The following is a 25,751-nucleotide window of genomic DNA, read 5'->3' as shown; positions in this document are numbered from 1 at the left end:
GCCACCTGATGTGAAGAGCCAACTCATTGGAAAAGACCCTGATGCTGGGCAAGACTGAAAGCAAAGGAAGGGGTGGTGGAGGATGAGATTGTTAGATCGTCACCGACTCAATGGATGTGAATTTGAGCAAGCTCTGGGAGATGGTGGAGGACAGAGGAGCCTGATGTACTACATAGTCCATGGGGTTGTGGAGTCTGACACAATTTAGCCACTGAACAACACAACAATATTCAAACATGAGTGTATTTCCCTAGGGGTAACTGGCATCACAGGAGATTTAAGTTTGAAAATAAAATTTTTTATTGTTAGTTTCCGTAGAGATCTTCGAGAGTTTGGGTGATAGTGGCAGATTTGTGGGACAATGCATAAAGGTGGGAAGTTTCAGGTATTTTTATCATGGCATTAGCAGATAGCATTTATTCTCTTAGTTTGCTCATTTTGAGGTTATTACCATGTTGGAAAATCAGAAGCATAACAGCTATACTGTTGAGGGAAATATTTTTGTTCTATACCTAGTAGCTACACCTTTCTTTCCACATTAGATTACTATAAAACCTCCCCAAATTTCTTATTCATTACTGTTGACAATTAATGGCAGAGTGTCTTAGAGAAAATGCTAATTTTGGATTTGACTGCATGTTAGATGTATTACCTGTAGAAGATTCTGCTTTTATTGACTATCCACCTCACACCTTGTTCCAAAATTTATTTAAAGCAAGAGAAAGTGCTCATAAGCATAGGTTTTCCAAGCCATTCCTAATGAAATAAAACTACCAGAAGGTGCATCTTAAATTCAATTTGATAAATATGCACTTCATAGTGTGTAAAACTTTTTGACTAGTAATTAGAACTCTAGGAGCCATAACACCGCAGTCTGTCTCCCTCAGATTCCAGGACTGCTCCATGAAGACAATGTCACTGCATAATTTCAGCTTGAGAGCATTTATGAGGTGGTTTCAGGAATGAGCAGTTTGTGACTGAATGATGGTAATCTGTTTTAATTCTCTATTTTATTTTACATCTGTAGCCATAGCTGCAAAGCTCACAGATTTGGAGGTTAAACTTGGACATGAAATATTAAAAAATACAAACTCTTTTGGTAATTTCTATGACATAAATACCAAAGTGCTTATTTCTCGGATTTTAGTTTATCTATGGCTTCAAATTAAGATAATGAAGCATTTATATTGGCTTCTATTCAGCTGTCACCGTGAAAGTGATTTTATTTGATGATTGGGAAGAGGAAAAAAACTTAAAAACACTTATATGCATTTACCTTGCTAGAGTAATCACTCTATCCATCTTACAGATAATAAGTTACCTATCAAAAGACAAATAGTTCAAGGACAAACTTCAAAGAGGGAGAGATTTTCCACAAAATTTTTAAAAGAAAAATTAGTATTAACACAAATATTTAGCAGAGTCAAATAAATATAAGGAAACACAAATGACTAAGAAAATAACAGATGTGCTAATGACATGCTAAGGACAAAGAAAATTTAAGTTGAAGGCAGGAAATACAATTTTTCACCCAACAAATTGACACTGAAAAGAAATCCTAATGCATATATCCTTTTGCCCAGTAATTCAAATTCTATATATAAGATAAACTATAGAAACACTTCCACAAATGTATAAAAATTAATGTACAATGGATGTGGACTTATAATAAAAGACTATAATTCATTTTACTGTGTAAGAGGCCAATAAAAGAATGATCTGTATCCAATGATGTGAAAAGATGTCCACCATATGTAAGGGGTAAAAATGGTACAAAAAGTGAGGATAATAGTAGAACATAATAGGTTTATTATCATGGAATGAAATAAGATGATTAAGGTGCTCCAATACATGGCAAATATCCAGTGCTCAATAAATTTTATTATGTTTACATAAGATGTACGAAAGGTGAAAACAGGTATAAAAAGTGAGGACAATAGAACCCATCTAGATTTATCACAGGATAATGTTCACTATTATAGTTCATACATATGCATACATCTATGAAGCATTTCATCTAGGAAAATGTAATTCCATTTGACAGGTACTTAAGTGCTTTCCATTTGATGATATGTGTGTAGTATTATCCTCATCTTACTAGAAGACAATCTTGAGTATTCAAGTCAGGTGACCTAAACTAGTAGGTCTTCAAACCAGGGCAGTATGACTCCAGCACACATGCTTTTAAGAGCAAGATAGAGGGTTGGAAAGAGGCAAAACTGTTTATAATAGTTACCCTTAAACTGTTGATAATAGTGTGTAAGCATTATTACTATTTTTGTTTGTTTGTTTTAGAAAGCAGCAAAATAGAAGGTGGTGGTTTAGTCACTAGGTTGTGTCTGACTCTGCGACTCCATGGACTGTATAGCCTGCCAGGCTTCTCTGTCCATGGGATTTTCCAGGCAAGAATACTGGAATGGGTTGACATTTCCTTCTCCAGGGCATCTTCCCAATCCAGGGGTTGAACCCAGGTCTTCTGCACTGCAGGCAGATTCTATACCAGCTGAAGTGAAGTGAAGTGAAAGTGGCTCAGTCATGTCTGACTCTTTGCAACCCCATGGACTATACAGTCCCTGGAATTCTCTAAGCCAGAATACTGGAGTGGGTAGCCTTTTCCCTTCTCCAGGGGATCTCCTTAACCCAGGTGGATTCTTTACCAGCTGAGCCACAAGGGAAGACCAAGAATACTGGAGTGGGTAGCCTATCCCTTTTCCAACGGATCTTCCCGAACCAGGCAGGCTCTCCTGCATCACAGGCAGATTGTTTACCAACTGAGCTATCAGGGAAGCCCCTTACCCACTGAGCTATGGCATTATTCTCTTAGTTTAGACTGGATTTCAATGAAAAAGAAAAGTCACTTTATAAAAATTATTGGCCACAAGAGGGCATCAGATGTTCTTTTTCCAACTTCCAAACTAAAGGTTGTGACTGTTAATAATCTCCCTTTTCCAAGGAAAAGTATTTGTGGTTATAGTTTAAATCACTGTTTTTCCTAGACATCTACATACAGAAATTGCTACTTGTAATGGAGAATGTTAAGTATGCCAAAGTTATTACATATATTGCTTTACTGGAATCATTTTTGTTAATTAAAAAAGTATAGTTCATTTAGGAAAATAAAAGTACCTAAAAGCACAAAGAAAGAGATCATCAAAATTAACTATAGTCTTTCCAGCTGAGATAACTATTTTATCTAGCAAATTATTTTATCTAGTAGCTGAGTTACTTTTAGTGGATGGGAATATTTAAGAAGGAGCTTTTACTTTATAGACTTATGTTTTGTTGTTATGAAACATACTCATTTTATGGTCTCACAATTTGAAAATGTGGGACATTTTCTTATGTCATTGATTTTTTTTCCTAAAACACGATTTTTAATATTTTCATGGAAGTCATATTTATGTACCCTAATTGCTTTAACCAGTCTTTATCATTAGCTATTAAGCTACTGATCTCTTTAGGAAATTTTTTTAGCCACTTTATTTAAATATATATCTATCTCCTTTGTTGGAGGTGGTTGGGGGAGGGAGGTATTCCTTTGAAGTCCAGAAATAAATGAGCAAATTGTTTTAGAGTTGCTAGTTTAATTTATATACAGAAAGTCTATAGATGATAAATTTCTAGATGATAAATTTCTTAAGAGTCAAGATAATAAGCTGTAAAATAGGACTATTTCACTAAATTCAATGAAAAAAAAGTTTTATTTTTGAACCTTATTGATCGTTCATCAAACACATATAAAGACATAAAATAAAATTTACTGATTAAAAATAAAAGTATCTAAAACTTATAAACTTTGTCTAAAGTGACAGGAACATGACAAATATAAACTTACATTTTTTCACCTGAGTTAAAGTGAAATCTGATTATTTCATGTCTCCTAATATTGCCAATGTTAATAGAGACCATATTTAAAATCAGATATTGATAGCTAATAAGGTCAAATTATTTCATAAATAATTCTGAAAAGACCGCTTGTAGATGCTTGATAGTCACTGTGAAATCCTGAAAGGAATACACAGAAAACTAAAATCCAAGCTCTCTTACAGGAATTTGGCATGCAGATTTACTGTAAAATTACCCTCCCTAGCATGATTAGGAATCAAAAAGTTTAGGTGGGAAACCATTACAAATATCTATCCATTAAACATTTTAAGTGTTTAAAATGTATCAATATACAGTCAGTTGTCTAATATCAGGACTTCCCTGGTGGTCCAGTGGTTGAGAATGTGCCTTGCAATTCAGGGGAAGAGGATTTGATCCCTAGTTGGGGAACTAAGATCTCATATACACGCCACAACTAAACCGGTGCACAACAATTAGAGAAGCCCACACAGCCAAAAAAAATAGAATTAGGAGACCTGCATTTCATTTCTATTTGGTTTGGTAAATCCAAACTTTTCTGAATCTTGATTTTTTCATAAAATGATGTTTGTTGTTGTTTAGTCGATAAGTCGTGTCCAATTCCTTGTGACCCCATGGACTGTAGCCCACCAGGCTCCTCTGTCCATAGAATCTTCCAGGCAAGAATACTGGAGCGAGTTGGCATTTCCTATTCCAGGGGATCTTCCGGACCCAGAGATTGAACCTGAGTCTGCTGCATTGTTGGGTGGATTCTTTACCACTGAGCCACCAGGGAAGCCCTCATAAAATGATGCTGAATTAGATAACATAGCCCAAGGATATCCTGGAGTTGTTTGGCTTTTACCAAATTTAACTGCTATGTGAATTTTCTTACTTAACTATATTACAAATCTTTTGCCCATAATATTGTGAAAATTGCTACAAAATCATACACATAAAAAATCAAACCTACAAAAACATGTGTTCATCAAGTTCTGTTGGCTACCATCCAGTGTCTTGGATGTAACAGATTGTATCTTTAAGTTGGCAAGGCAGAGATTACATTTCCTTTCATGTAATTATCTTACTTTGTGTTCTCTTGTTTCTGTGAACTTATAAATCCTCTTCCCCTTATCGGGAGGTCAAAAGCCTGGTGGAGACTGAATGATGGAGGGCTGACTGTCCACAAGGTTTCAAATCACTGGCACAGCAGTCCTCCGCATGGTGTCACTTCCCACGGTTTCACTTACTTGCAGTCAACCATGGTCCAAACATGTTTTCATTTAATATTACTGTTATGAAGAAACAATTCATAAGTTTTAAATGGCACACTGTTCTGGGCAGTGTGATGAAATATTGCGCCATGCTGTTTGTCCTGTCTGGAACATGAAGCATGGTTTTGTCCCGTGTATCCCACCTGCTAGTCATTTAGTGACCCTCTCAGTCATCAGGTGGACATTCGTGTCCTGGTAACCCCTTATGTTACTTAATCATGGCTCTAAAGTGCAAGTGTAGTGATGCTGGTAATTGTAATATGCCCAAGAAAAGCCATGAAGTGCTTCCTTTAAGTGAAAACGTAAAACTTTACTTAGTAAGGAAAAACTGCTGGGGTTGCTAACATCTACAGGAAGAATAAATCTTTCATCCGTAAATTGTGAAGAAGGAAAAAAAAATCTGCTGGTTTTGCTGTCACACTTCAAACTGCCAAGCTAGAGCCACTGAGAGGGGCAGGTATTTAATTAAATGGAAAAGGCATTAAATTTGTAAAATAAGATTTTTGAGAGGGATTACATTCACATAGATTTTATTATAGCATATTGTTATAATTGTCCTACTTTATTATTAGTTATGTTATTAATCTCTTACTATGCCTATTTATAAATGAAACAGTAACACAGGTATGTATGTGTAGGAGAAACACAGGAAACATAGGGTTCAGTATTATCTGCAGATTCAGGTGTCCAAGGAGGGTCTTGAACTGTATGCCCCAGGGGTAAGGGGGGACTGCTGGATCTTCACCATCACAGTCTCCTCTCAGAACTGCAAGGTCACTCTACTGTTCTCCAGAAATGTTCTCACTGTTGACAGTTCTAGGACTCCACGAGGAAAAATGTCTTACTTAGCAACATAAAAAGAACACAGTGCCAGTAGCCAGCGTGACGGCTGACCTAACACGTGACCAACACATCTTTTTTAAGTGCAAGATAACTCATTTTCACCACTAGTAGTTTGTGCTGATTCCATAAAACTGCTCTGGGCAAAAACTCCAGAGACTTGAAGAAACCAAGGATAAATGATGAAGAAATACACAGTGATGGGTATACTGTGGCAATGAATTGATACGAACATAGTCAGAACTGCTCCAATTATCAGCAGAGCTTGAGTGCATGTGCTTAATCGCTCAGTGGTGTCTAACTCTTTGTGATACCATGGTCTGTAGCCCACCAGGTTCCTCTGTCCCTGGGATTTTCCAGGCAAGAATACTGGAGTGGGTTGCCATTTCCTACTTCATCAACAAAGTTTAACTGAGAATCTACTATGTGTTGATCATTTAGATGTAAACATGATCTGTCTTTGAGAAGTGTGACATCTGCTTACAGAGAGGAGACAGACCAGGTGAAGACGGGACCCTCAGTTTCCTCTGAGGGTACAATCGCAAGAAGCAAAAAATTAGGAGGAGAGCTTAGAAAGGATTGGGATTACATGGTCAGAAAAGGATAAGACCATATGCAGAATGTAAGAAAAAGGGTAACCTGGTAAAAGGGGAAAAAAAGTGCATTTCATATCACAAAGGGCTATTTTTTATAATATTTAAGAGCTCCAGCTTAGACAGTAAAGAATCTGACTGTGATGTGGGAGACTTGGGTTCCATCCCTGGGTTGGGAAGATCCCCTGGAGAAGTGAATGGCAACCCACTCTAATATTCTTGCCTGGAGAATCCCATGGACAGAAGAGCCTGGTGGGCTGCAGTCCCTGGGGTTGCTAAAGACTTGGACATGACTGAGTGACTAACACACACAACACACACACCAAATGAGCAGAATTGTAACAAAAAAGAAACATGGGCAAAGCATATGAACCTAGTTCTCAAAACCACAAATGGTTTTTAAACATAGGAAAAGACGCTCAATTAACCAAACAGAAATAGAAATTTAAGCCATGACAAAATTTCCTTCTCAGAGATGAGGAAAGATAAAAAATGTTGGAGAAGAGTATTGGTGAGGAACTGGAGAGAGATAATTTAAGCACTCTTATCTGTTGCAAGCATAAGCTGCTACACTAATTAAAGAAGATATTGTAATAACAGCTTATCAAAATAGGCTTTACTCAGTACCTCTCCCTTCTAGAAGTTTAAAGATATATTTGCACATATGAAAACTGACATATATACAAATACTACGTATAATTTTACTCATTGTGTCAAAAAGATGGGATCAACTTAAGTGGCCAGTTGGAGACTGGTTAAGTAAGTTATAGTGTAGCACTCTGAAGTAATATTATACAGTTATGAAAATAAGATTGTTTTAGATATATAAATGATAGATAATAGATAAACGTAGGATGGTCTGAGAGGATTTGTTAAATTTAAAAAAATAAGTGTACATAAAGCATTTTAAAAAAACACATATGTGGGGCTTCCTTGGTGACTCAGTATTAAAGATCAGCCTGCAATGCAGGAGACCTGGGTTTGATCCCTGAGTTGGGAACATCCCCTGGAGAGGAAATGACAACACACTCCAGTATTCTTGCCTGGAGAATTTCAGGGACAGAGGAGCCTGGCAGGCTTCAGTCCATGGGGTCCGAAAGAGTTGGACACAACTGAGCGACTGAACACACGCTATACATGTACATATATGGAAGCATAAGCATAGAGTAAATGTTGAAGTGGAGAGCTAGATGTGAAAGTTTAAAGGTAGGCAGAGTGTGGACTTTAAGTCAGATGTCCAGGAAAGCTTTCGAGCAAGGGAGTGCACTGAAGTGTTTTAAGATTAACTTTGAATCGGATTGTTTTAATCAACTTTTGTCTGAGCAAAGGTAACTATAGAGAAATGGTCATCTACTTGCTTCTAATATCAGATAGATTATTTCTATCTAAAGCAGCCAAAATTCATTGGAAGGACTTATGCTGAAGCTCCAGTATTTTGGCCACCTGATGCAAAGAGCCAACTCATTAGAAAAGACTGTGATGCTGGGAAAGATCGAGGGCAAAAGTAGGGCAAAGACAGAGGATGAGATGGTTGGATGGCATCACCAACTCGGTGGACATGAGTTTGAGCAAGCTCCAGGAGTTGGTGAAGGACAGGGAAGCCTGGCGTGCTTCAGTCCATGGGGTTGCAGAGTCAGACACGACTTAGTGACTGAGCAACAATCACCTCTTCAGGTCTTCCTGAGGTTAGATGCTTCCAGTTCTCTCCAAGCAAGCAGTAAATGAATGGAAAAGGATATTTCTTTTTATAAAAGCAACAGAGCTGAAACTAATCATATAAGCACGCTTTCACTGAATACTTAATTTTAGTCAGCTCTAGTACCAGATGCTAAACAGGCCAGGCATAACACACTCATGGTCGAAACCTCATCTGCTCTCTCGGGACTATCTGGGGTCCCTTTTCTGTTTGTGTTGGCCTCCTCCCTCTCCCATTCCTCAGCCAAAACTTCCTAATTTCATCTCTTCCCTCAGTCCTCTTACCACCTAGCCACCCTCACCCACCCTCCCAGAGTATGACCTCACCTTTACTTCCTGGCGAAAAGTGAGATCTAATTATATTCCATCCACAGTCACAATCTGATTAAATCTGCTCCCAACCTCACTGACTTTCCCCCTCAATCTCAGGAGAAGACGTTCTCTTTGATCTGGTCAACTCAATCCTACCCACATTCCATTATGACCCCTTCCTCTTTCCAGACTCCTTTTCTGCAGCCTCACAAAGTAGCTAACCTTTACCCAACTCTAGTTACTGTTTCCTCTGCCTGCCTCCTTCCCTTCCTGGCCAAGAATACTGAAAGAAGAGTCTAACATAGCTTTCAAATTGCATCTTATGAATCAGACATCTCAAGAGCTGGTGGGGATATCACGGGAAGACAAACAAGAACCGTTTTGACTCTGTAGGATTTAATCTGAGTGGGGCATGTTTTGAATGTTAACTGTGTTTCTAGATCTTCTTCAGCTCTCATCCATGCTTCAACCCACAGAACTAAGGGTTGGGACAACCATTCCACGAGAACTGGTCCGTCACCATGAATAACTTCATTCCCAGAACGGTTTGTTTCAGTCTGTTGTGCTCCAGAGGGCTGACTTGGGTCCTCTTCTCATCCCACACAACTCTCTCCTGAGTGATTTCACCCCCCCTCCTTTATTTATTTACTTTTTTGGCAAATTTAATGTACATATAAGGGATTTTATATAGGTTATACTTGAATGGTCTAGTGGTTTTCCCCACTTTCTTCAATTTAAGTCTGAATTTGGCAATAAGGAGTTCATGATCTGAGCCAAAGTCTGCTCCCAGTCTTGTTTTTGCTGACTGTATAGAGCTTCTCCATCTTCGGCTGCAAAGGCTATAATCAATCTGATTTCCGTGTTGACCATCTGGTGATGTCTATGTGTAGAGTCTTCTCTTGTGTTGTTGGAAGAGGGTGTTTGCTATGACCAGTGCGTTCTCTTGGCAGAACTCTGTTAGCCTTTGCCCTGCTTCATTCTGTACTCCAAGGCCAAATTTGCCTGTTCCTCCAGGTGTTTCTTGACTTCCTACTTTTGCATTCCAGTCCCTGATAATGAAAAGGACATCTTTTTTGGGTGTTAGTTCTAGAAGGTCTTGTAGGTCTTCATAGAACCGTTCAGCTCCAGCTTCTTCAGTGTTACTGGTCAGGGCATAGACTTGGATTACCGTGATATTGAATGGTTTGCCTTGGAAACGAACAGAGATCATTCTGTCATTTTTGAGATTGCATCCAAGTACTGCATTTCAGACTCTTGTTGACTGTGATGGCTACTCCGTTTCTTCTAAGGGATTCCTGCCCACAGTAGTAGATATAATGGTCATCTGAGTTAAATTCACCCATTCCAGTCCCTCTTATTTTGCTGATTCCTAGAATATCGATGTTCACCCTTGCCATCTCCTATTTGACCACTTCCAATTTGCCTTGATTCATGGACCTAACATTCCAGGTTCCTATGCAATAATGCTCTTTACAGCATCAAATCATTGCTTCTATCACCAGTCCCATCCACAACTGGGTGTTGTTTTTGCTTTGGTTCCATCCCTTTGTTCTTTCTGGAGTTATTTCTCCACTGATCTCCAGTAGCATATTGGGCACCTACTGACCTGGGGAGTTCATCTTTCAATGTCCTATCTTTTTGCCTTTTCATACTGTTCTTGGGGTTCTCGAGGCAAGAATACTGAAGTGGTTTGCCATTCCCTTCTCCAGTGGACCACATTCTGTCAGACCTCTCCACCATGAACCGTCCGTCTTGGGTGGCCCCACACGGCCACAATAAACTGTGGAAAATTCTGAAAGAGATGGGAATACTAGACCACCTGACCTGCCTCTTGAGAAACCTGTATGCAGGTCAGGAAGCAACAGTTAGAGCTGGACATGGAACAACAGACTGGTTCCAAATAGAAAAAAGAGTATGTCAAGGCTGTATATTGTCACCCTGCTTATTTAACTTATATGCAGAGTACATCATGAGAAATGCTGGGCTGAAAGAAGCACAAGCTGGAATCAAGATTGCCGGGAGAAATATCAATAACCTCAGATATGCAGATGACACCACCCTTATGGCAGAAGTGAAGAAAAACTAAAGGGCCTCTTGATGGAAGTGAAAGAGGAGAGTGAAAAAGTTGAAAGAGGAGAGTGAAAAAGAGGAGAGTGAAAAAAGCTCAACATCCAGAAAACTAAGATCATGGCATCTCATCCCATCACTTCATGGGAAATAGATGGGGAAACAGTGGAAACAGTGGCTGACTTTGTTTTTCTGGGCTCCAAAATCACTGTGGATGGTGCTTGCAGCCATGAAACTAAAAGACACTTGCTCCTTGGAAGGAAAGTTATGACCAAACTAGACAGCACATTAAAAAGCAGAGACATTACTTTGCCACAAAGGTCCGTCTGGTCAAGGCTATGGTTTTTTCAGTGGTCATGTATGGATGTGAGAGTTGGACTGGGAAGAAAGCTGAGTGCCGAAGAATTGATGCTTTGGGACTGTGGTGTTGGAGAAGACTCTTGAGAGTCCCTTGGACTGCAAGGAGATCCAACCAGTCCATCCTGAAGGAGATCAGTCCTGGGTGTTCATTGGAAGGACTGATGTTGAAGCTGAAACTCCAATATTTGGCCACTTCATGCGAAGAGCTGACTCATTTGAAAAGACCCTGATGCTGGGAAAGATTGAAGGCAGGAGGAGAAGGGGACGACAGAGGATGAGATGGCTGGATGGCATCACCGACTCAATGGACATGTGTTTGAGTGAACTCCAGGAGTTGGTGATGGACAGGGAGGCCTGGCGTGCTGCAGTTCATGGGGTCGCAAAGAGTCAGACACGACTGATTGAACTGAACTGAACGTACATATATATACACCTTTGGCTTAAAATGGCCAGAACTTCATGTTTTCACCTTACCAGGTTCCTCAAATTGTGCTTTGCATTCACAAAAAGAAGCTTGTGAAATAACCTAGTTTAGTTGTATAAGAAACAACTAAACAGTACTTTCACTTAAATCCCACAACTTCACTTGCCCTAACCACGCAGTGTTTTAATCCTTGTGCTCTGAAATACCTCAAAGAATGGGGGAGACTCTAGGAATGCAAATCAAATTACATACAACCAAAAAATCAGAAAGAACTTCTAGGTCCAAAAGTAGGGAAAAAAATGAATTATAGAAGCTCATCTTAATGAAACATTATGCAGCTATTAAAATGGATATATACATATATATATATAAACACTTTTAACAACAGTTAAGATAAACAAATATGATACAATATGAAGTAGGAGAAAGAAGTCAAATAGAGGATGTTCACTTTAAAAATAATAGGGATATTAAATATACTAGAAGAGAAATAGAACAGAAAGGTCTTTTGTAATGACATCATTTAGGTGAAATTATTTTTCAACTCATTTACTGTTGTTACAATGCTTTCTTAATAAGGAAAGAGTTTTTCAAAATATTCCACCATTCAAGTCAGATGAAATCAAATTTAGAAGGTGTAATGAGTTAAACCTATTTTGGAATTGACACTTCTTCACTATTTTTCATACTGGTAAATATTCCTACGTAACACATGGGACAATCCCATGTGTTATAGTCGTACTGTTCATGTACTAGACTTTTCTAGTTCTAGACTTTTCATGTTCTAGACTTTTAGGAATAACCTAAACATAAAGGAAGTTTAATTATATGTAAATACATTGGTGTTGCTTTGCATTGAACAGTGTCAGAAAAAGTGAACACAGACATTTCCGTTCTTCATGGTGAGTACTACATCACCATGCCTCCATGCACGTCAAAGGCAGGGTAATGGCAGATCTTGCTGTCCAATCTATTTTCTAGAGCAAAACGTCTATTGCAGTTTGCATTTACAGTGAGATAACAGGCAAAGACAGAACTCTCTTGGGGAAAGGCATACAGTCACCCAACCCCATAAGATATGAGGCAAATACTGCTATTACAACACAGTAATAATCATAATAATGACAGCAACCAATGCTTACAGAGCACTGATGTGCTATCTTAAGTGCCTCAGATGTACTAACCATTCTCAGAAAAATTCCACAAAGTTGGTCCTGTTATTCTCATTGTAGTGTTAAGGAAAAGGAGAATACAGGTAAAGTGTTTTGTCTAAGGTTACCCAGATAGAACCAGGCAAGCTGTCTTTCAAACTCATTTTAGAGTGTTACCCTGTCAAGGCCCCACCCCCACTGCACGCTGCAGTGACTGCCTGTAACACCAAAATGAAATGTATTTAATCAATAGATCCCTGTTGGGTACTTTTCTCTCCTACTAAAGCAGCAATCCCCTAAAAAATAAAAATCCAAAACTGAGGAACAGAAACTCTTCAAAATACCAGAAAAACCTTCTCAACAGGAACAGAAAGATGGTTTGAAACAGCTCTTCCAAAGTTTCCAGGAATATTAGCTCTCCACTATCTGACAGCATTGGATTCCCACAGTATCAAACCTTTCACATACATACACCTTTTCCTGCCTTCATTTTCTTACTAGTTCCCTAAGTGAAGTGCCTGGTTTGGCCACTCATCGTCCCCTACATCACTTCCTGAGTAACCGTCAAAGTTTTCACATGCATGACTTCCGTTTTCAGCCCACCCTTCACACTCTAGATCCACATATCTGTGTATCCATCCAACACTTCATTAATACACATGATAAACTTCTCAAACTCAACATGTTCAAAACTCCTTAGCTTAACTTTCAAACATTCCAAGAGTCAGGGCTCCAATCTCCACCTTTATTATTTCTCTATTTTTTCTTGTGTCTTTAAAATCTGTCTTCTTGCTTATGACTGCCACATTTTTATCTCCGGCCCCGTTTTCTACTTAGATTCAGGTTCAGGATTCACCTGCCTACTATCATCCTGCATAGATTCCAATGAATTCTAATAGAAACAGGACTCAATGTCTTCATTTCCCACTCAATATCCCTTCATACCCCCATGGCCAATCCATTTACTATTAGTTTTTTAAAATAAGTGTTCAGAATACACACATGTATCTCTATAACTGTAAAGTATTTCTAAAAGGATAAATAAGAAACTGATCATACTTCTCACTACATGCTCTTACACCTTATGAATTTTATACACCATGAATGAACTACCTATTTAAAAAATTAACAAAAAATTCTGTTATGTGTCTTGAAGGAAACTGAGGACAGAAACTGAAAAATGTGAATGAGAAGGTGATTTACATTTCACTCTATATCATGTGCACTATCTATCTGAAACATTAAAAAAAAAAAGCTATTCATTCCACAAAAAACTGTATTAGCAACTCGAAATACAACTTGAAATACAGTACTTTAAAAATCTATTCCCCTGGAAAAATAGTTTCACCTTGTCAGCAAGATTCATAAGAAGACAATCCATAATCATTTCATCAATGACTCTTTCGTTGACAAGCAGATGTGAGGTTAATAGTGTATCATGGTCACGCCATCTTTGAAATAAAGATAGTATACTCCTAGGGTAAGAATGGGGGACACTGAAAACTATGCAAAAACTATATTGGTATAGTTACTTAGGTGCTGATTTTTTTTTTTTTTTTTTTTTTTTTTTTACCATACCACTAACAACTAAGAAGAAAATGAAAACTTTCTGGGAATGTATTCTGCCCAACTTTCACTATTTTATTAGTTCTGCTTCACAATTTCCAATAATCATTACTGCTACGGATAGAATTGTGTGCCCCCAAATTCCTATGTTGTAGTTCTAATCTCCAGTAACTGAGAATGTTACTTTATTTGAAAATAGGGTTGTTGAAGACACAATTAGTTCAAATAAGGTTATTAGGGTGGGTCTTCATCCAATGTGACTGGTGTCCTTATAAAAGGGGAAAACTAGGACACAGTGACAGACACACAGAGGGACAGTGACCTGAAGTGACACAGAGAGAAGACAGCCATCGACGAGCCCAGGAGAGAGGACTTCCCTCACTGCAATCAGGAGCCAACCTCCTCCACCAAAAAACTATTAGAACTAAGAAATAAATCCACTAAAGTTTTAGGATACAAGATTAATGTGCAGAATTTTGTCATTTTTCTATACACTAACCACGAAGTATCATAAAGAGAATTTAAGACTCCCATTTACAACTGTATCAAAAAGAATAAAACACCTGGAAATAAACTTAACCAAGGAGATGAAAGACCTATACTCTGAAACGACAAGACAATGATGAAAGAAACTGAAAACACAACTAAATGAAAAGAAATTCCATGTTCATGGATTGGAGAAATATTATTAAAATGTCCATATTACCCAAGGCAATCTATCAATGCAATGCAAACCCTATCAAAGTACCCATGCCATTTTAAAAAATTTTGTATCTTTCAATTGAAGGATAATTTCACACATGACATTTTGGCATCACCAACTCGATGGACATGAGTTTGAGTAAACTCCGGGAGTTGGTGATGGACAGTGAGGCCTGGTGTGCTGTGATTCATGGGGTTGCAAAGAGTCGGACACGACTGAGTGACTGAACTGAACTGAACTGAGAACAAAAATCCTATAACTTCTTTGGAACCACAAAAGATTGCCAATAGCCAAAGCAACCTTGAGGGTAAAGAACAAAGCTGTAAGATATCACGCTCACTGACTTCAGACTATACTACAAAGCTATGGTAACCAAAACAATATGGTATTGGCATAAAAACAAATAAATGACACAGGATAGAATGCCCAAAATAAGCCCACACACTGATGGCCAATTAATCTATGACAAAGGCAGCAAGAACACACAGTGGAGAAAGACAGTCTCTTCAGTAAGTGGTGCTGGGAAAACTGGACTGCTACATGTAAAAGAATGAAATTAGAACATTTTCTCATACCATACAGAAAACTAAACTAAAAATGAATTAGAGAAGTAAATACAAGACCAGAAACCATTAAACTCCTAAAAGAAAGCACAGGGAGAAGACTCTTTGAAACAAATTGTGATATTTTGTTGAATCTAGCTCCTAACACAAAGGAAACAAAAGCAAAAATGAACAAATGGGACCTAATTAAATTGAAAAGCTTTTACCTAATTAAACTGAAAAACTTTTGCACAGCAAAGGAAACTGTTGGCAAAACAAAAAGACATCTTACTAAAAGAGAGAAATGTGCAAACAATAAGACGGGTAAGGGTTTAATAGTCAAAATATACAAAATGTCATGCAACTCAATATCAAAAAGATAAACAAGCTGATTAAAAAATGGACAGGCAATGGGAATTTGGTGGATGACTCAGGGAACCCAAACAGGGGCTAACAACCTAGAGGGGTGGGGTGTGGAGGGAGATGGGAGGAAGGTTCAAGAGGGAGGGGACATACATATATTTATGGCTGAGTCATGTTGATGTTTGGCAGAAGCCAACAAAACTTTGTAAATCAATTATTTTTCAATTAAAAATAATTTTTTTTTAAAAAAAGGGCAGAAAACCTGAATAGATACTTTTTCAAAGAAGACATATGAATGGTCAAAAGGTACACATGATATGATGGTCATCACTAATCATCAAAAATGCAAATCAAAACCACAATATTACCTCACACCTGTCAGAATGGCTATCACCGAAAAGTCTTACAAATTAATGTTGGTGAGGATGTGGAGAAGAGGAAACCCTTGTATAATGCTGATGGGAATGTTAATTGATACAGCTACTATTGAAAATATTTAGCTACTACGGAAAAGGCTGTATATTGTCACCCCGCTTATTTAACTTACATACAGAGTACATCATATGAAATGCCGGGCTCGATGAAGCACAAGCTGGAATCAAGACTGCCGGGAGAAATATCAATAATCTCAGATATACAGATGACACCACCTTTATAGCATAAAGCAAAGAAGAACTAAAGAGTCTCTTGATGAAAGTGAAAGAGGAGTGAAAAAGCTAGCTTAAAACTCAACATTCAAAAAACAAAGATCATGGCATCCAGTCTCATCACTTCATGGTGAATAGATGGGGAAACAATGGAAACAGACTTATTTTCTTGGGCTCCAATATCATCACAGACGGTGACTGCAGCCAAGAAATTAAAGACGCTTGTTCCTTAGAAGAAAAGCTATGGCAAACCTAGACAGCATATTAAAAAGCAGAGACATTACTTTGCCAATAAAGGTCCATCTAATCAAAGCTATGGTTTTTCCAGTAGTCGTGTATGGATGTGAGAGTTGGAGTATAAACAAAGCTGAGCGCTGAAGAATTGATGCTTTTGAATTGTGGTGTTGGAGAAGACTCTTGAGAGTCCCTTGGACTGCAAGGAGATCAGTCAATTCTAAAGGAAATCAACCCTGAATATTCATTGCAAGGACTGATGCTGAAGCTGAAGCTCCAATACTCTGGCCACCTGATGCAAAGAACTGAGTCACTGATGTTGGGAAAGATTGAAGACAGGAGGCGAAGGGGACAACAGAGGATGAGTTGATTGGACGGCATCACCGACTCGATGGATGTGAGTTTAAGCAAGCTCTGGGACTTTGTGATGGACAGGGAAGCCTGGCACGCTGCAGTCCACGGGGTCGCAAAGAGTCAGACACGACTGAGTGACTGAACTGACTGACTGACTATGGAAAATAGCATGGAAGTTCTTCAAAAACTAAAAACAGAATTTGCCATATGATCCAACAATTCCATTCCTGGGTATACAGTCAAACAAAATGAAAACACAAATTTGAAAAGATAAGTGTACTCTAATGTTCATAACAGCACTATTACAATAGCCAAGACATGGAGGCAACCCAAGTGCCCATCCACAGATGACTAAAATGTGGAGAAGGAAATGGCAACCTGCTCCAGTATTCTTGTCTGGGAAATACCATGGACAGAGGAGCCTGGAGGGCTACAGTCTATGGGGTCGCAAAGAGTGGGACATGACTAAACCACCACCATATGTATCTATATCCATATATATAAAATTTCATATATTTATATATATAAAATCTCACATATGTATACAATGGAATACTGCCCATTCATCAAAAAGAATGAAATTCTGCCATTTGCAGCAATGTGGATGGACCTGGAGAATATTATACTTGGTGAATTAAGTCAGAGAAAGATAATACTGTATGATATCACTTGCACATGGAATCAAAAACTAATACAAGTGAATATATATGCAAAACATAAAAAGTCTCACAAATACAGAACTTGTGGTTATCAGCAGAGAGAGAGGGGGAAGAGAGGGGCATGGAATTGAGAGGTACCGACTATTATGTATAAAATAAGCTTACAGTATTTACCATCCAGCACATGGACACACACCCATTGTTTTTTAATTTTGAATGGAGCATAATCTATTAAAAAATATTCAATCGCAGTGCTGTACGCCTGAAATCAATATTGTAAATCCACTAACTATACTTCAAATTTTTTTGGAAAAGGAACCAATCCTACCATCACCTTGCTCTCAGACCTTTAGCTTCCAAAACTGTGAGACAGTCACTTTCTGTTTTTTAAGTCACCCAATTTGTGGTACTTTGTTATGGCAGCCCCATCAAACTAATACAACTATACACAGAATTAATTATAAATGACTAGTCTGTTTGGGAGACTAATCATTTTAAGAGACTTGAAAACAACTGACATAATGTCAATTTTAAAAAATTTTTCATTAAAAACTAAATCTTCTAAGATATGGTGCTTTATTTACCTAAGTAGGTTTCCCTAAATTCTGAAATATTATTTTGATATTCAAATTAGGCCATGATATCTAAGCATTTACGTTTTTTGGTCTCACTGAAGGTGGACTCAAGTATTTCTGAAAGTTCATGAATCTCAAGAAAAAACATTCTACCACAAGTGATGCAGCATGGACACCAGTCATCTGCACAGTTTTCCAAACAATGCAGAAGTTCCCAAGTTTGGGTGATTATCAAAAATAACCTGGGAGAGACACAGACCCCCTGACCTTACCTGAACCTACTCAGAATCTCTGAGGAGGGTTTTAGAAATGTATTTCTCCAATACTTCTCCACTGCTCTAGGTCTGTATAATAACTAGGTTGTTTCTGTGTTGGCTCTTTTTGAGTCAGTTCACCTAGTCTTTATTTGCACATTTATCTTTTTAAGCCCTATGCAGAAATTTTCCATCACCACACAAACTCACTCACCCTCTTCCTCTTGATATTGCCTTCTTGGAAGAAATCAGGCCAACTGTCTTACAAAACATATGACACATGCCCATACGTCCCTTCCAAAAATTTATTCAGCATTTACTAAGCAATATGCAAATCAGAGTTAGAAACTGGGGATAAAGGTCAGTCAAACTCATCAAGAAGATATACTGAGCATGCTGAACAATTAGAATGCAAAAGGTTCTGTGCCATAAAGACCCATACTGGCAATGTCAAGGGTCTTGCACCCCTAGTTTAGCTTGAGTTGAGGGGCAGGGGTGTGAATAGGAAAAACGATTCCAAGGAGACAGAGTGTGGACTGACACGGGCAGGCAACTATGCACTGGGCAGATCAACAAGGCTGGGTTCCTTTCTGGTTGAGGAAATGGTACGTTCACAAAGTTATGAGCCCTTGCCCCTTATGGCAAGTATGGCTATCAGAGATGCACCTAGGAGTGTGCAAAAAATAAACCACAGAGAAATGGCATGGTCATCAGAGACCTTCTATCTCAGGTTAAGATGATCTGGTTTAAATTTCAGTACGATCAGATTTACACTTTAAAGACAACCAATCCGCTAGGACCACAGACAACAAATGACTTAGGGAAAGACAGAGTCAAGATGATGACGGCTTTTTAGCACTTTCTTGGCAGCTAACATCAGATGTCACCTCTGGAATTTCCTCTGTCTTCTCACCTCCTCTTGTTCTCCATTCTCTGTTAAGAGTTAGAATTTCCAAGCTTAGCACTTAAAACAACAAGCATACTGATCGAGAACCTAGTCCTTGGTTAACTGGACTAAAATTTATTTCTCAGTGCTTCATTAACTCTGGAAATTCTATTTTCTCTGCAGTTATCTTAGGATGACTTTTTTCCCCCTGTAAATAGTTCAAAAATTTAGAAAAATCATTTAAATAGGAAAACAACAAATCCCATATGATTTATACATCAGAAATACCAGCAAGAAAAATAGCTGAATTTCTAGCACTAGCTTTTTTTTTGGCTGCCTTTGCCACATTTAGAAATTACATTTGTTTATGCCTTAGAGCTGAACCATTTTTATTTAACAACAAATTATTTCATGCTCAAATTTGAGACAAAAATTGTGTCTCGATTTCAACAGTTTTGCCATTTGGCACTTAATTATCCAGAATTATGATCTGTCCTTCAGAAGTGCATGATTAAAATATGATCTAAATGAAAAGCATTAAATTATACTTAGTAGTTTCACTAAGCCTATATTATTGTAATCTTGATGCTTTGAAAATCTGTGCCTCACTACAGCATCCCAGCAAACAGGGACAAATGCAAAGAATTTTCATCATTATATCAATTTTATTTCTTTAAAAATCTTCCAACATCCCCTGTGATGCAGGTATTTTTATCCCCGTTTTAAACACCAGGCAACTGAAGTGAAGTAAAGCCTCTAGTAATAAATGGTACTCAGATATGTCTGACTCCAAAGTCTATGCTCTCTTTTAATGTGAGTAGAAAGCTTCACATTAGTATAAACCGCTGATTCTCAACCAGGGGTGGTGGTGTCCCGCCCCAGTGCTGGCAACACTGGGGCATTTCTGGTTGTCACCTCTTGGCGGGGAGGGCAGGAGCTATGGGCACTTTGCAGGTAAAGGTCAGCAATGCCGCTAAACAACAGCAATGCACACAGTCCCCCGCAACCGAGAATCATCCATCCCCAAACGCTAAAAGAGCCAAGGCTGAGACACTATAGCAAAAACAAAATATTTCTCAAAATATCTTCTTACAAAAGTATTACTACTCCCCCCCCCTTTTTTTTTTCTGAAATCACTGTTTAGAATCAATGAAAATAGCTTTAAAGCATAACTAGATGTATGTGTATTTAATACATATACGCATGAACATTTTTTCTTTTTGGCCATACCATGGGGCATGGGGGATTTTAATTCCCCAACCAGGGACTGAACTCGAAGCCCCTGCATGGAAGCATGGGGTCTTACCACTGGGCCAGCAGGCAAGTCACTGTACACACATTTTTAATGTATCTGAAAACTCTTTAGACTGTAATTCTGACACGATCCTCCATGGAACTTTGGAGGCTTCAACCACAGAAACATTGTTATACACTGTCATATAGATGCACAGGACTGGAAAAGTTTTCACTGATGTGTGATTGTTCTGATCTTTACTTTGTTAATAAAAGATGCAAGGGGGTGTGGGGGAAGAAACACTGGCTCAGGAAAGCAGGGAGAACAGTGTATTGAAACATTATAAAGTAGACTTTTTTTTTTTAAATAAGAGGCACAATGAAGCCACACCATGAGGCAAAAAACTTCTTTCTTGATTTTATTTTCAAAGTACACAAGGTCACAAAACTAGAGCAAGTTTTTGGCTTTTTTGAAACCAAACTTTGTTCTTACAAATTTCAAAATCTGCACCATTGGATATGTAAGCCAGAAACTTGAAATACAAAAAAATCATTTTTGAAACTGACACTTGCAGTTCTCTACTTGCATATGTGAAGTGTCAAAATATTTCTTCCCAGTAGTACAAGTGTATTTGTCACAAAAATTCACAGTTAGGAATGAGAATAAGAGAATCAGTGAATTGCGGCTCTCTCAACACTTGTGTCATAAAATAAGTTAGTAGAAATCAGAGTTCTTTGGAGCTTTTAGTGTTTGAGGTCTAAACGAAACTCAACTGACATTTACCACGCTCTGATATTACAAACTAGGGTATTTTGCAAAACTAGATTTTAATTAACAGTGAGAAGCCAAAACAACAAACATGTGTTGGTGTTACCTTTCATAAGACAAACAGAACCACAATTCACCAATTTATATATTGTTCTTTCCTATTTCTATTAGGTAGAATTTGTGCTCAGTTATGAACCATTTTAGTGTCAAATGAGTAAAAAAGGTCTAACTACATAACACGTCGCCTTTATTGCAAGAATATCCAAAGGCATTTGAAATATTAAAACTTGCCCAGAACATTTATACTACTAAACACAGAAATATTATAAAGATATATATATATACACATATATATAATATATGTCACAAGCCACTAAAAAGTTAAAATTGTGCCAACATTTTCTACAAACTACTCCTTACATGACACATCAAAGCATTAACCACAAAAAATATGAATTTTTTTTTCTTTGCACACTGGAATAAGGCCATCTGAAAGCCCTAAACACTATGGAGATGAAAAAGATTAGAAAAAAAACTTTAAATGTTTATATAATTTCAAATTTACATGCTGCACGCACAGAGAAAGACAGAATAGTTAAGAAGCCATACATTACAGGACTGGATATCCAACTTCATGCAATGAATTCTTTTCATGTTTAATCAAACTGTCTTATCTGCCCCTGTTACCTGCTACAAATATTCAGAACTCAATCCTAAAAATCATCTTTTTAATAAGAACCAGGTCTTCATACCAATAATATAATTGTGTTTGAATTAACATCCCCCTGACACACTCAGTCTGTGTTTCCATTGCAATGACTCCATGAGAGTCCAAATTTAAAGGTTATCTGCCTGGAATAACTGGTCAGTTTAATCAATATTTTTTTTTGTTTTTGATTTCCTAACAGGGAAATATTAGTAAGGTTGCCATATGAAAACAAACACCTGTAATCTACATATTCAAAACACATCATTATAACCTCTATATTTCTTTTAAAGGTACCCCAACTAACTCAAAAAGACGGTGTCAAAATTCTCTTAGGTACAAAGTGGAATGGAACAGCTTTGCTTTGACGGTTCAGCACTGTCCTTGACTGACATTTCAAAAATGCTTGAATAATAATCTTTAGTTGACTTGCTTGATGGTTACCAACAGTAATTCTAGAACAAATATTTGATCTCTAGTTCAGTGGAAACTATCAGTCAGAATTATTTAGGAAGTTATCAGCACTATCTGACTTTTGGATTCACTGAAATTTACGAGTAGCTGGAGATTTAAACTGAAAACTGAGTTCTGTCCTCTAAACTCGACCACATCTAACAGGTCTCTTGAGGTCATGACAGTGGCCTTTTTCCCTCTGACCTTGTTTCTCAGGCTGCAGGTGCTAATGGACCTGAACTGGAAGGAAGCATTCTGGAAGAGACTCCACAGCCAAATCCTAGATTAACTGCGAAGTCTAAGGGAAGAGAAACAATGGGGAGCTCCCCAGATGGCACTAGGGGTTAAAAATCGCCTGCCAATGCAGGAGAGATGCAAGAGATGTGGATTCGATCCCAGGGTAGGGAAGATCCCCTGGAGTAGGAGATGGCAGCCACTTCAGTACTCTTGCCTGAAAAGCACTTTCAGAAGAGATTCTACAGCCAAATCCCAGATTAACTATGAAGTCTAAGGTAAGGAAAGCCTTACCTATGTCCACTTTTTGTAGGGATTTCTACGTATACTGATAGCATACTCTTCATTACAAAACTGGGACGAGGAAGGACCAAAATTCTTATTAGTGATGTCTGTGCTCGGTTATTTACTTCTAATACCTTATACATTTTATTCATATAAAACAGATCAGAGCTCTGATATTCAAAAATAGTTATTATTATAAAATCAGAAACACAGTCAAAGAGTGTAGGGGATGTTGACATTTTAAAAACTTTACATGAGCAACACAATCAGTTACTTTGTATCCAAAAAGAACAGGAAGAGGCAAGACTGAAGCTATGAGGATAGATAGGTATCACAGTGATGCACTTTTAGGGACAGTACCTTCACCTCTAAGCACCTTTCAGGTGATAGCTAGCTCATAGGCACCAGAAATTCGTAATAAAACTAAATTACCCAAAAGGCACAGATGAAAATGTTAACGTAAGTATAAAAGCAACATTATGTAACGTTAAAAACCTATGTTAAAAATGCTTCCAAATATGTAAAACTATACATGAAGCCATTACACATTCAGCTTTAATTTGCCGTTTAAAAATGTATACAATACTCTGCCTAATCATAAATACATGCCAACATTAATGTGTAATGTAGCATTTACCACCACAGCACCCAAAGAGATGAACAGAAACCAACTCCCTACTAAAATCTAGGGAAAAGGTTTTAGAGCTAGTGAAATAATTTATTGCAGACCTTATTACTTCAAAGAAACTGTTGGCTCATTCTACTAAATCCACACTCCCTCACAATCTTAAGGGAAATACAATAAATTCACTTTCATCTACTAAAACAGTATTTAACACATTTGGCAGTAGGAGTATTTTTCTAATTCCTTTTCCTTTCATTTCTCTCTCTTTTTTTTTTAAAGATTAAGTCACTTCCACAAAACTAAGACAAAACTTTTCCAAGCTCAACTTGATTTTCTGAAACTACACAAGACATGTTGGCCATACAATAGCAACTGTACATCCTCCCAAGTCTGAAATACAGAATTGACAGAGGACACTTACTAATTTAAAATGTAGTCCATCATTCTAAGTCTATGAAGAAAATATCCTCCAGGAACTGCATTCAAGAGGGTAAATTTCAGATTATCTTTCTAGAACATATAATATGCAACACCATCACAAACACAAAAAAGCAAACCAGGAAAACAAAAAATTCTTCAATTTAGAACCAATAATTTAGAGAATGACAATCTGTAATTGCCAAACAATAAATGAGTTATAATTTTTTTTCTTGTTAGGCAAATGTCACCTAAAGCGCAGGACCAGCATTTACTTGGGAACTGCAAAACACTATGCATCTTCGATAGCAGGTCACTGTTCTGCATCCCACCACAGGCCTCGGGCCACTGGAACGTTCATCAACAAAATCCAGCCTCACTATTGCACCGCCAGTGTCATCACTGTATACAGGTAACAGCAAATCTTCTAAATGAATCAGATAAATGCTCCTTTAATTGAGCATACCAAAGAGTCTACTATGTCCCTGCCAGCAATCTATCTATGTCCCTGCCACTCGCAGCAATCTATCCGTTAAATACTTAAGAAGTCATTTAATATCCAAGGCTTATGAATTACACGGAACTAGGTGATTTCTAGAACACTGTAGTGTTTTCTAGTTATTAGAGACATTTCAAACACAAAGCTTTCAAAGAAGTGAAAACAAGAACAAACATAAATGCATGTAAGTATTTTTGCCATGAATCTTTCTTTACCGATTTTGAGGGGGTTAGGAGAACACTACTGGGTCACATAAATTAAGTGGAAAAAAAGCAATCTAAAAACAATGGCAGAAATTTCAGATGATTCAAGTATCAACTTGGTGTGCACGAAAGTTCACCAATTTCCTTCTTCACCTCTGATTTCATATTCAAAGTGCCACATCTGACTTAAGTATTGATATTCAGAAACCTATAAAGTCAAGCTCTTAAAGGAAATATTATTTAGACAGTGAATCTGTCCTCAGAACTTCAATGCCTTTACTATTTCAGTATAACCAAACGAAACTTTTTGATGTATTATTCTTACAGTTTTGGGTTAGCTGTTTTTTTTTTTCTCATGTATTTTGAGGCTGGTAGCAAAATGTGCAGGTGTTCGTATTTCCAGAGGAGAGCATGGGTGAAGAGCGCAGAGGCCCTACACTATGGACCCGTCCTTGCTCTGCGCTGGTATCATCACGGGCACCGCTCCCATCCTGCTCAGGTTAGGGGCAGCTACCTTGGCGGGCGGGAGCGTCGGGCTCTGAGGAGCGCGTTCCAAGTCTTCGCTTGGCACCTGGTTGTACTGAGTCTTGGAGTATCCTTCCATGTTGGATGGGGACATGGATCCCAGGGATGAGTGATTGCTGCCGATGTAGCTTCTGGCAGTGGACGTACGGCTCTTGGGAGGAGGCACGTCTTCTCTAGAAAGCGAAGAGCCCAAAGAACGTTTCTAAAAAAATCTTACACTATGTGAGCTGTGAATCAGGGGCAGGGATGAGGGAAGAGCTGCTATTTAAGCACCAAGTGTGTAAAAGTGTGAGTGACACATGGAAAACACGCTCAGGAAGGCATGAGGTCATCAAGTGTGTGTTTGGCCCGAGATTATCAATAGAGAGTTTCTATCTTCACACACAATGAAATGTGGTTTTTACAAAAATGCATGACTCTGTAATGCTGTCTCACAAAGAACAAACTTCAAGTATTTTCA

At 38.0% G+C, this 25,751-nt stretch overlaps 1 protein-coding gene across 2 annotated transcripts in view; it reads right to left on the bottom strand.

Annotated features, from left to right (window-relative positions):
* The window catches only part of CXADR (CXADR Ig-like cell adhesion molecule), a 68,364-nt gene that overhangs the window by 2,202 nt on the left and 40,411 nt on the right, over positions 1 to 25,751 (bottom strand). The window contains exon 7 of one of the 2 annotated variants that reach the window (XM_065913810.1): positions 25,281 to 25,464. In XM_065913810.1, coding sequence (XP_065769882.1) covers positions 25,281 to 25,464 — 184 coding nt within the window. Of the gene's footprint in view, positions 1 to 20,977; positions 25,465 to 25,751 lie in introns of those variants that run through there. The other variant, XM_065913809.1, reaches the window with a different exon arrangement.

Source organism: Muntiacus reevesi, chromosome 21 (assembly GCF_963930625.1).
Source record: "Muntiacus reevesi chromosome 21, mMunRee1.1, whole genome shotgun sequence".
Taxonomy (NCBI): Eukaryota; Metazoa; Chordata; class Mammalia; order Artiodactyla; family Cervidae; genus Muntiacus; species Muntiacus reevesi.
The sequence above is the reverse complement of the archived record's forward strand: the minus strand, read 5'-3'. Positions and strand labels throughout refer to the sequence as shown.